The following is an 11,801-nucleotide window of genomic DNA, read 5'->3' as shown; positions in this document are numbered from 1 at the left end:
CTCTCATAGTCTACTAATTACACCCTCAAATAATATAAGGACAAAATTACCTACACTACTTGACCCAAAATATAAGGTCAAAAATATTTCAATACAATCACTACTAAAATGAATTACAAGTAAAAAAAATGTATGACAACAATAGAAGTCCTTTAAGGTTGGATATGTCTCTAAAGGTATGGTACCATACAAAATAAGGGTAAGTTCCCTACAATTCTTCAAACCAACTTTATTAACCTTCACCTTTCTTGAACTTTCCTCTTATAAAAGGATTCTTGGAAAGTAGGTTTCCATCAAAATGAGAATTCAAAAAGGAAGAGATGCGATTGGAGGGAGATAATGAAGAACGAAGAGAACAAAATCATTCAAGACCTTTGGAGATGAAAGATCTCGAGTCCATCTTTCTTTTCTTATGTTTTCATTGCTATAAGGATTTCTCTCACCATCTATAATAGTTAAACTTCCTCTTTGTTGGGATTGAATGTAAGTCTATCAAACTCTTCTATGATCATTTTGATTTATATATATGATTTCTTGATACTCAATATTAGTGATTTGATTACGTGCTTAATACTTTTGATAAATTGATCACTCATCTTGTAATTTGAAATTTAGACTTAGATTGGAAAATACCATCTAAATTGGATTTGAAGAAATCACCTAATGATTCTAAATGCTAGGAATATTGTTTGGTTGATTAAATTTTTTTATCTTAATACAAGGATTCTAATTTGGTAAACTAAGAAAATTGATAATTATAAATTAGGATTCTTAGAATTTCCAAATTTAAGAATTAACTTGGAATGATGTAAAGAATATAATAACATTGAATTATAGGAATCATGTGTATAGAATCTTAGGATCATATAGGAATACAATATACTAAATTCAATTCCAACAGTTGTTCTCATTTCCTTCTCGTATATTTTGTATTTGTGCTTTTTGTGTTGGTTTGTTTGTTTGTTTGTTTAATGTTCCAACTTCAAAACAACAAGCTTATGTACAATTGTAAATTTTATAAATTTTAGTTAAGATGATAGAAATTATAAAATATTTGACAAGTCCCTTAGAATATAGGAAGCCATACTTTAAATGTATTACAACAAACTCGGTATGCTTGCCAAAAAATCAACATGCAATTGGTGTTGTACGTAACCATCCGACAGGTCTTATATTTATTACAACTCAGCAACTGAATAATGAAAAACATAAATATAATCTAACCTAAGATTATCATGTAAAAAATTCTTGAATATTCATACAACAATATATATGTAAGGAATAACAACTAAAAACATAAGAACCCTCACACACACACACCTACATTTGTATTTGTGCTTTTTGTACTGGATTGTTTGTTTAATGTTCCAACTCCAAAAAAACAAACTTATGTACAATTGTAAATTATTATTTTATCTGACAAGTCCCTAAGAATACGAGAACCCGTACTTCAAAATATATTACAAACAAACTTGGTACGCTTGCCAAAAAATCAACATGAAATTAGTGTTATATATAACAACTTGCCAAGTCCTACACTTACTACAATTCGACAACTAAGTAACAAAAAACATAAATATAATCTAACCTAGAATTATCATGCAAACAATTCTTGAATATTCATGCAATAATATATGTGTAAGGAATAACAACTAAAACCATAAGAACCCTCACACACACACACATACAAATTTAGAAATATTTGTTAAGTCAAAAAATGATATTGAGTCCCTCAAGCTTTATAGTTTTAATGCTAACAAACAAAACTTTACAAGAGAAGATGTCCTAAAATATATCTTTGAAAATGATCATTAGATGAAATGTAAGATGCAGATCATCTGTAAGACGATGTAAATCAGACGAAGCACATAGTTTGTCTCATGTTCATTACATGTCATTGTTTATTGAGACTAACAATCTTAGGTGACAATTATCCTTTGAATGATTTTAAATGGGCCATAGAAACGCGGTCGAAGTTTCTCATTTGGTTGTTTAGCTAATGACTTCATCTTATAAGGTTGCAAATTGAGATATACCTACTCTCCTTCCTCATACTCTACATCACCGAAAATTCACACTGACCCTCATGGATTTTGAAAGTTGTCTTCTTTATATCTTCTTCCCTTATCCGAATTTGATGATAAGTAGACCTTAAATCCAAATTAGAAAAGACTTTAGCCCCTTCCAACTCGTCTAATAACTCATCTATAATGGGAATAAAAAATTTATTGGGAATGGTAATTTTATTTAGGGCTTTATAATCCACACAAAGTCTCTAGCTTCCTTCTTTTTTCTTCACCAATATTACAAGGCTAGAATATGGGCTAATATTGGGCCTTATGATTCCAATTGATAACATCTCTCTTACCAGTTTCTCAATTTCTAATTTTTGATAGTGGGGATACTTGTAGAGCTGAATACTCAGAGTAATAGCTCTTAGTTTCAACATAATAGTACGATCTTGTCTTTTATTAGGGGGTAAGTCTTCTAATTCTCGTAAAACTCCTTCAAATCCATCCATTACATTCTATACCCTAACTGGAATCATTGTACTTTAACATTAAGCTTCTTCTATCATATGACAACCTATCACAAATACTTGACCTTGATCTTGTAATGCCCCCTAAATGATTTTCATTAAAGTAATAGACTTAGTTAATTCAGGTTCTCCTTTCAATGTTTGTTTCTTCTCACCTACCTTGATTGTGAAGGTCAATTTATCAAAGTTTGCCGTAAAATCTCCTAATCCTACAAGCCATTCTAGTCCCAAGACTACATCTACTTCCCCCAATCCAAACAAGAAAAAATCTCGTATAATGGTAAAATCTTGTACTTCAAGTTTGATTCCTTCACATACTCCATTACTTTTAATTTTGTGACCATCTCCCACCTCCACTACATAAGGAGAAGTATCTTTGGCTAATGGTCCCATCTTTTCTACCAATTCCTTGGAGATGAAGCTATGCGTAACCCCACAATCCACCAATACCACTACTCTAGAGACTCTAATTCGCCCCCATATCTTGAGGGATCTCCTAGTTGTTAAGCTAACTATATTGTGCATAGATATTTGGGCTTTAGTGTTTTCTTCCCTCTCTAGTTCTTATCCCATTTTTCCTCATCATTTTTCTCCAATTTTCCTAGCACCATTACATTGAACTGTTTATTCTTGCATATATGGTGGCCAAACTTTTCATCACATCTAAAACATTTCTCTTTCCTCACTTTTTCTTTCACCTTTGCATTTGTCAATCTTTAAAATCTTGGAATCTCCCTTGTTGTCATGGTGTCCATGTTGTTACTAATGTTTGAAGATGCTTAGGGTCCCCTATTGCCTATCTCCAACAGCTTAGTCACAGTGAAATTCCACTCTCTATTGTGCTTGATATGACAAAACCCCTTGTAAGGTCCTACTGAATTCTCCTTAAATAACCTCCTATCCTTGTCATGGTAACATTTTTCTCCTCAATTTTCCTAGCCTTACTCATTATTTATGATAGGGTTCTTGGCTCATATAATTCCATCTTGGCATTGAATTCCTCCTTCAACCCATTCAAAAATACATCCATCAAATATGTCTCCTCTAATCCTATCATTGCCCCTACATATTTCTCAAATTGCTTGATAAACTTATTAACTGATTGAGTTTGTTTCAAGGAAAGAAAAAAATTCAAAAGGACTTCGCATCATTATTGGTTAAAATCTCTTAATTAGGCCTATCTTGAACCCTTCCCATGATGGATTCCCATTGCAAGTCTCCCACTAGAACTAACCAAAAACGTCTACTACTAAAACCACTATCCTGTTTGCATCTTTTTGAATTCTATCACTCCTTTTAATCAAAAATAGTGTTCCACCTTGCTTATCCATCCATATGTGTCATCACTTTCAAAGATTAGGATTTTTAATTTCCACCTTTTGTCTCCTGCTACTGCTCTAGAATCTTGATTCTGTATTGTAATTCTGCCACTCGTATTCTCACCCAATCTTGAAACCAATCGTTTGATCATGCCTTCCATCTTCTTCAATCTTTCATCTCATTACTCTTAACGACATTTTTCCTGTGTGAAACATTCATCAATGCTTTCTTGGTTTCGATTCAAACTCACAATTGCTTTCTCTAAACTGTCAATTCTGGTTTTCATTTTTGTCAATGCCATAAGTCTGCTAAAATATGATACCCACTACTCCATGATTAAAGCTTTGATAATAGTTGATAGAAGGAAAAATAATGAATTATGAATTTTATTTCAACTAACTGTTTTTAGGTATTTGAGAGACTTGAACTCTCCTCCGATCAATGATCCCCAAAAAATCTCCATAGAGACCCTTATTCCCCCTTTTATACACCACATAACTCTCTAGCTAATACATTCAATTATTTTGTTACAATTTAATTCCCTACTCCCTGCCTATTTCTCCTGTTATACACCTTCCTAATAGGAGGTTGATATCAATCACGCTCCAAGGCAACCCTAGAATGTTGAGGACCAACAGCAAAATCAGGCCAAACTGCATCAACAACAGGTTTGGAACTAGCAATCAAAGTTGGAACAACTACAACATAAGAAGGTTGATCCACACTAGAATGGTCTAGAGCAATATCAGCAACAGGAACATAAGCTAACTACAAGTCAGCATGTACCCTTGCACTCATATTTGAACCAGAAATCAAAATTGGCCGAATAGCTGAAACAATAAACCCACTAATAGCACCCGTATCAATTGTTGCATCAAGTACCCCAAGCTTGTCTTTATCAACAACCACATTTTCACCAACAGGGTCTGCATCGACTTAGATTTCTAACTAGGCTCCCCAGCATGAGATTTTGAACCAACTTTTCCAAGAACCTCTCTTGGAGCTATAACAACTTCAGAAAAGTTTCTAAGATTGCTACAAACCTCTCCATCTGATTGAAACATTCTATAATTGGAAACTATGTGACCAATATTATGGCATGAAGTGAAAAAATTAGGAAGTTTTTCAAAGAATAAAGAAACAAAGAAAGCATAGTCTTCCCTCTCAACAAGAAGTTGGTCAAAAAGGCTTTCTTCAAGATTCACCTCCACCAAAACTCTTGCAAGATGATTGTATGTATGCTCCAAAATGGCTTTATTTAAAGAAATCAAAATCCTCACACTAGAGTCAATGGAGAATATAATTCTTGGACTCCAATATTCTTAAGGAAGATCAAAGATCCTCAGCCAAGCCTAAACATGAGAGTTTCTATGTAGTCGGGGATTAAAGTCTTGCTTCCATATAGATTGCCATAGAATCCCAGGATCCAAATTCAAAAAACCTACCACAAGAAAAACTTGAAGATCAACATTTCTTTGAAATTCAAACTCTAAGAAACCTCTACTAAAAGATGAGTTTCCAACCAACAATCTTAGCCCAAATCTTGGACAATTTTACATGAAGATCTGCAACTTCGATCAATGTTTAACCCTTGTTAAGAAGATTTCTACCATGAAGATGAAATTTACATCTAGCCAAACCTTCTTGGTTGGCCTCCTCAGGGATGTTGATTGCAAGAACATCACCCTTCTAGCAAGGCCACAAAAACGAAAAAAGAACCAGAACATCATCCAAAAAAAAAGAAAGATAAAACCTGGGCTAATGACGGCTTGTGGACAATCAAAGGAGATGAAATAGTAAGGCAAGGCCTTGTCCATGCGTTACCATGGAAGAAAGAAGAAGAACAAGAACCAAGAGAGGATTCTTGGAACATTCATACACACACCTAAGCTTTACATCTTATAAGAGTTTGATGACTATACAAAGGTATTGTAAAAAATTAACTATTATAATAATTTTGAAAGCAATTATTATAAATGTTAACAAAATTGCTATACATGGTGAAAAATATATGATTGAACATGAAACATTGCAATGTTGCCTATTTACATTATGTTTCCCTTTGTTCACATTTATGATCCTCTACGTATTTAACTATTTGTTGATTTTCTATGTATTTTGTATTTATTTTTGTCTATTTACTTATTTCTTCTAGTTTCAAATTTTTGACAAGTTAATCTGTTTATAAGTACTTTTGAAATTCGCTTTAGACAAGTCTTTCCAAAAGAAGAACCAGCTGGAGCATAACCATATATTTGGATTATAGTTCCTATATTGTCTCGTTTTCCTTTCTATATATGAATTATTATATAGATAAATTTGAAAAGGTAAAATCTTAGGATTTTACACTTTAAAGGTGAGTGATTCATTTCTGGAAAAAAAATATTAAAATTACAAACCTTTCCTGTTAATAATAAATAAATAAATAGTTGATGTTATTACATGCTTATATTTGTTAAAAGTGTGCTGTTACCATTTCTCTTGTCAAAATCTACTGAATATCTCGTCACCGTGAGATTTTGTGGTGAATTGCACACTTTAAATGCGTCTAACACATCTTTTACAATCAGATGAAATTTCCAAGTACCCCCAACACCTTCAAAGCATAATTTTTGAAAAGCAAGAGTTAACATCATCTAAAAAAATACAAAACCCAATTTATAACATCTACAGCTAAAAGATGCGCAAATCAAAAGTTACTACTACGATCTTAATATTAAAAGAAATAGTTCAAACAAATAACATTGTTGCACATGCCAAACTACCAATAAAAAATTTAACTGCAGCAATGACTAATGATACCAAGGTAAAACGTTCATTGTGGACAACATGCATTCTTCAGTCCACTTACTCATTCTGAGGCAAAATTTTAATTCCAAATTTGGAATGGAAACACGCAAGTTTTGGAACATCAGTAGTTAACATCACAACTATAAAAGATGTATCAAAAGTCCAGGGTTACCCCAAGTGGATTTTAAGAAATTACCATAACTTTATAAGGACTCACCCGAGGACCACACCCTCGAATTCATTTGACCAGACAATCCACCAACCATGTCAGGGCTATACTTTGTTACTATCGCTTTTTTAAGGAGGATACCAATTTATGCAACATGGTAATTTCAAAATCCTTTTGTGTCAACTGTTTCCTCAATGATTCAATCTCCATCTCACTTTGCTTCAATCTTTGATTCAGTTCTTCAATCTCATTCAAATGGGCCTCAGTGTCACCCTTGCCAAAGCTTGTCAGGGCATCCTCTTCAATTTTTGGATCCATCTTTGCTTTCTTGGAAGCATCAACTGCCTCATCCATTTGTAAAGCCCTCTTAGATGGAGTACGGTCATTGGGTTCATTGGTAGCCATTTTCCGAACAAATATATTGACAGTCATGCCTGAACTCAGCCTAAATGTTACACGTTTTTGTGGAAGTCCATTTGTATCCTAACATAAAGTAATATACATCAGTAGGTATTAGATGGATGGATCAGCAATTCTATAGCAAATAAATATGCTTCAGTGATATACAACTGCAATATCAGTTTATCAACATAAGTTGTCAAGAAAACAATCCTCGTTTTGAACAAGCGTTAGAGGAAAAGAGTTCATCAGATTTTGACATGAGAATCAAATACATGTCTGGTCTGGCTTTAAAACATTTATAGTGGAACAAATGGGTTCAAGTATTTGTGCATTTCATTAGTTCTGCTAATCAACAAGCAATTTTAGTGATATCAAGTAGCCTCGTTTGAAATTGGTATATCATACCTTTAATTTGCTTCCTTGGACATTTTCATAGGCATCATCTGCCTCTTGCTGGTTTCTAAAAACAGCCAAGGCAGTATAATATTCTCCTTGACCTTTCCTGGAAGGCTGCAGCAGATTTTACAATGCGTTAGAACTAACATGAAATATAACCAAGTGGCAGACTGCAAACAAGAGTTAATAAGACAAACCTAAATGTCCTCAAATCAACGACATTCATACTATTTCAATAAAACCAACAATCCTTTCATCAAAACATTGAGATACTCATAGGACACATTACCTTCACTTCTATTTTGAAGTCTCCGAGAACAATTTTATGCAGTGTTTCATTGTCTACAGTGTTTGGTATCTTGTGAAGAAGAAGCTTTGCCATTTCACTTTCTGAAACCTAAAATGAGATAACAGTAATAGTATTGACCTTTAGTTACCAACCACCATGAGTACAAACTATAATGTAGTACTGCATATGTGTATGTCAGCTTACATGCTCTTCAATCAATGGAATTGGAAATTCCCTATCGACTCCATGTTTGATCCTCGCAAGAACAAGATTCATAGCTGCACGTGCATCATCTAGACAATTATGTGGAGCACCCTTTTCCCGAACTTCATGGCCCAACACTGCCTGTCACAACAATTGGTGATAAAGTATAAATCAAAGCTCAGTATTTGCCATTCAGTTTTCCTTCTTTTATCCTTCCATAACTTTCTTTGACAAATTGAAATTTGTTAATTTTATGGTGAAATATTTGGAACTTAAAATATAGACAAAAGCACAAGTGCACATGAAAAAGACTTTATATTAAAAATATGATTCCTCTACAGAAATGATTAAGTGGTAATTTCTAATAGTAATGTTTTCATAACTTAAAAAGGCAAGCAATGGAGAACCTTAATATTTTTGCATTAAAGTATTTGATACTTGCCTGACATAATCTATTCAAAGAAGGTCTCCTGTGAATAGATCCATCCAATGATTGGAAGATATATGCAGTGTCAACCACTCTAACATAATCAAGCTTCAGCACTGCAAAACAACTGAAATTAGTAAATAAAATGGAACCTCAAAAAATAATTCAACAAAAGTAGTCTCTTCCATATACTCGAAAACTAACAGTAGATTTAAGGAGACCAAAATAAACTTGAAGTGTATATCAAACTTACCACGTAAATCACTATGCAAACTGTGTCCCACTAATATGGTTCCTTTTGGTAACAATTTCTTCATGGATTTCTATAGAAGCACAACACATCTTTCATTATGCACTTGAAATGATGATATAGAAAAACGACAAAGGAAACCACAAGATACCTGTATATCAGCCAAGGAGCAAGTCACTGCCTCTAGATCTTGAGAAGAGATACCAGTGATTTCTGTTCTGTAGTCTGCAATTTCCTTGTCGGGTTTTACAAGTTGATTTAGTTTGACCTGAAAAGTATCAGAAATTATCTATCTATATATCTATAACCTCAAAAAAGGAGAGTGATTAGAAACAAAATTACATGCAACCTACTTGTTTATTTATTTAAGGAGGGGGGGTGTAACAAGGAAGATTGTGCACAAATTACCTCTAAATTATGGTCTACCACACAGACTTTAACTAACGCTTCAGTCCCATCCTCACAGAGAACCATTTCACAGTCAACAGCAACCATTGCAGTAGACTTCATCACCTTAGATTTGTTTTTAAGGTTTATAACTATCCACTCCTTCAAATCCACACCAAATAAGTAACATAAATGATGAATCGGTATAACTATCAATAAATTCAAGTACAGAAGGTGGCAACAAACCTCATCAATGGATGAAAATGAATAATCCAATGGATATAATGGATGCTGCAGAGTTAGTTGGACCAGCCTCTGTGTTGCCAACATCAGACGGTTAAAAAAAATAGTAAAATTATTTACTAGTTGATGTGAAAATCATGTTCATTCCATTATCAATCACAAAACCCAGCAAGAAGGAAAGCAATAATTAATAGTAAAAAGTAATATCAGAATACATGTCTTAGCTGAATCACAGAGATTATGCATTATGCCATTATCAATTGCAGTCTCTTCAATTTTAGGATCTAGTTCTACATTCAGATTTGATTCAAATAAGAAGACATATTCAACTTGCAAGCCAATTTAAAATTGGCATGATGATTTAGATAATATAAACCAGGAAAACAAGAACTCAAAAAATTAAAAGTTCATAACTATGTAAATAGTCATTTAGGAAATATGGCATAACGTACATGTAAAAAACAATTGAAATAGTTAATTACCATATAAAATTGAATAAAAATGTTGAATCACTTAAGGATATGACAATAAAGTTGGTACTTGGTAGAAAGCCCAAAACACATGCTGTGAGTATGACTTTCACGGGAAGGGAATTCTGTTTTCAATAGACAAGTTACAAAATGTAGAATATAATGCTTATTAATGTTTGAGTCATAACTCAATTGCTTTAAACAAATATGTTATGTCAAGTGAAACAACATTATTAGTTATTAATACAAGTACTTGTATAATCCATGAAAGAAGATTTAACCACAAATCTTAAATCGATTTTTAGCAAAACAATCACAGTTATAACACACCTGCTCAGGAGAATCATGAGATTTGTCTTTCAGTTTCTCCAATGTGTATTGATTTGAATGATGTCGCATGATGTTATCAAAAAACTGAGCACAGAGGAGAAATAGATGAAACTCCATCTTTTGTGTGTGTATGTATGATACTAGGAACTGAAAAGTTGTTTACCTTCAAATCTTCCTCCTTTGAAAATGTATTCAGAAATGCAGCCAATATCTCATGGGATCTCTTTGATGGATCACTCATACTTGCCCCAAACTTTTTGTCATAACTGTTCAAGAATTCTTTCCAGCCTCCCAGTTTACCCTTCAGGCCTCTTTTTTGTGCCAATTTTACAATATCAACCAGTACCTATCCACATGGAAGCACTAGTTATCTTGCTGGAACAGAAGGAAAGGGGAAAAAAAACTAACACTCATGAGATCATAATTTATCTATATGACTATTGATGATGTCACTAGTTTGATCATCATCACGTGGAAACAACAAAGTTATAAGGAATTTGTGCAAACATGTGATGACATGAATCTAAAACTAATCCCTATTTCTCTATTTACGGATTCAGGAATTTCATAGCAAATGTAGTCTTTCACCAATATAAATACTAGAGCATAGGCATTAGTCCAATGATGACTGACTTTTCCTCATCGCTATTGAAACTATGACAAGAAACAAATAACTAAAACTAAGAGTAAACACACAGCAAATCTTCGTGAGCTGCTTTGTAGCTAAACTAAGAGTGCACAACACAATTATTAAACCCCCATTATCATTTGTCACACTGTAGGAAACCTAGTATCTTGAAGTCACTTTGGGCCTCTACTCATCCAAGTCAATTCAAGGACTCAGATGAACCCACTCACAGACATAGCTCTCCAAAGTGCCTATTTTCTCCATCAAAACATTTGAATCAAAGACCTTACTTAACTACTTGCCACTTAAACCAGCAAGCATAGTTGTTAAAAAGAACAAAATAAACACAACTAATGTGTACTTATGTGAATAATGAATCTAAAATTCCCCACCTAAAATATTCAAATAATTGTTTTTTCTTTTCAATTATCTATAACTCAACTCACTCTTCATCAAAAATATCAAGGGTTCGTAGCTAAACATATTGATTGACAGTCCAAAAATTAGAAAAGCCCTTATTGGAAAACATTCTACTGATTCAAAACATTAAACATCTAAAGAAACTAAAAACAAAAGCAGTATAAGTTGAAGTGTTTTTCAAAGGCGTTGGAATCAACCAGAGAACTAACAAACGTGCGTTTTTGAAGCTTATACTTCCCTATATTATAAAATATTGAGCTCGCTGAGAACAACACTTCAAAAAAAAACAAGCTTCGGATGTTACCTTTTTGTCTGCAGTCTCTATCTTGCCCTCCATATTAGTATTGTACGATACACGATTCGTATCCTCCGATACGATGCGGTTCACGGAGCAAGCGATACGAATCGCATGAATCGCTTATGGAATCGGAAAATTGCGACTTGTTGATGAATCGCACGATTCTGGACAAAATCCTGAAAATTGGCCGTCGGAGCATCACTAGAGTTATATCCGTTGTGCATGCATAGGCAACCCTA

At 33.5% G+C, this 11,801-nt stretch overlaps 1 protein-coding gene across 3 annotated transcripts; it reads right to left on the bottom strand.

The window, feature by feature from the left end:
• Positions 1 to 1,701: 1,701 nt before the first annotated feature.
• On the bottom strand, positions 1,702 to 11,801 carry LOC109806548 (small RNA degrading nuclease 1). Of its 3 annotated transcripts, XR_014429546.1 has the most exons (13): positions 11,569 to 11,800; positions 10,380 to 10,562; positions 10,217 to 10,300; positions 9,420 to 9,488; positions 9,195 to 9,335; positions 8,938 to 9,054; positions 8,790 to 8,859; positions 8,548 to 8,652; positions 8,110 to 8,246; positions 7,906 to 8,013; positions 7,626 to 7,730; positions 6,867 to 7,301; positions 1,702 to 6,455 (listed from the first exon to the last, which is right to left on the bottom strand). XR_014429546.1 is itself a non-coding variant. In XM_083063371.1 (12 exons), the coding sequence occupies exons 1-12, from the start codon at positions 11,599 to 11,601 to the stop codon at positions 6,936 to 6,938; spliced, it is 1,518 nt and encodes a 505-aa protein (XP_082919497.1). In that variant the 5' UTR covers positions 11,602 to 11,800; the 3' UTR covers positions 6,541 to 6,935. The 3 variants fall into 3 exon arrangements, 2 of the variants coding, with proteins under 2 accessions (XP_082919497.1, XP_082919498.1); XM_083063371.1 differs by lacking the exon at positions 1,702 to 6,455 and having other exon boundaries at positions 6,541 to 7,301; XM_083063372.1 differs by lacking the exons at positions 1,702 to 6,455; positions 10,217 to 10,300 and having other exon boundaries at positions 6,541 to 7,301; positions 11,569 to 11,801.

This window comes from Cajanus cajan, chromosome 9 (genome assembly GCF_000230855.2).
Source record: "Cajanus cajan strain Asha chromosome 9, NIPB_CcT2T_4, whole genome shotgun sequence".
Classification (NCBI taxonomy): domain Eukaryota; kingdom Viridiplantae; phylum Streptophyta; class Magnoliopsida; order Fabales; family Fabaceae; genus Cajanus; species Cajanus cajan.
This window is presented reverse-complemented; position numbering and strand designations above follow the sequence as displayed.

Coding starts and splice junctions, on each gene's coding strand:
- LOC109806548 (XM_083063371.1), bottom strand. CDS start 11,601: ATGGAGGGCAAGATAGAGACTGCAGACAAAAAG. Junction 9,055..9,194: donor TGGTAGACCATAATTTAGAG/GTAATTTGTGCA, acceptor GATACTTTTCAG/GTCAAACTAAATCAACTTGT. Junction 8,653..8,789: donor TTTGCATAGTGATTTACGTG/GTAAGTTTGATA, acceptor GTTGTTTTGCAG/TGCTGAAGCTTGATTATGTT.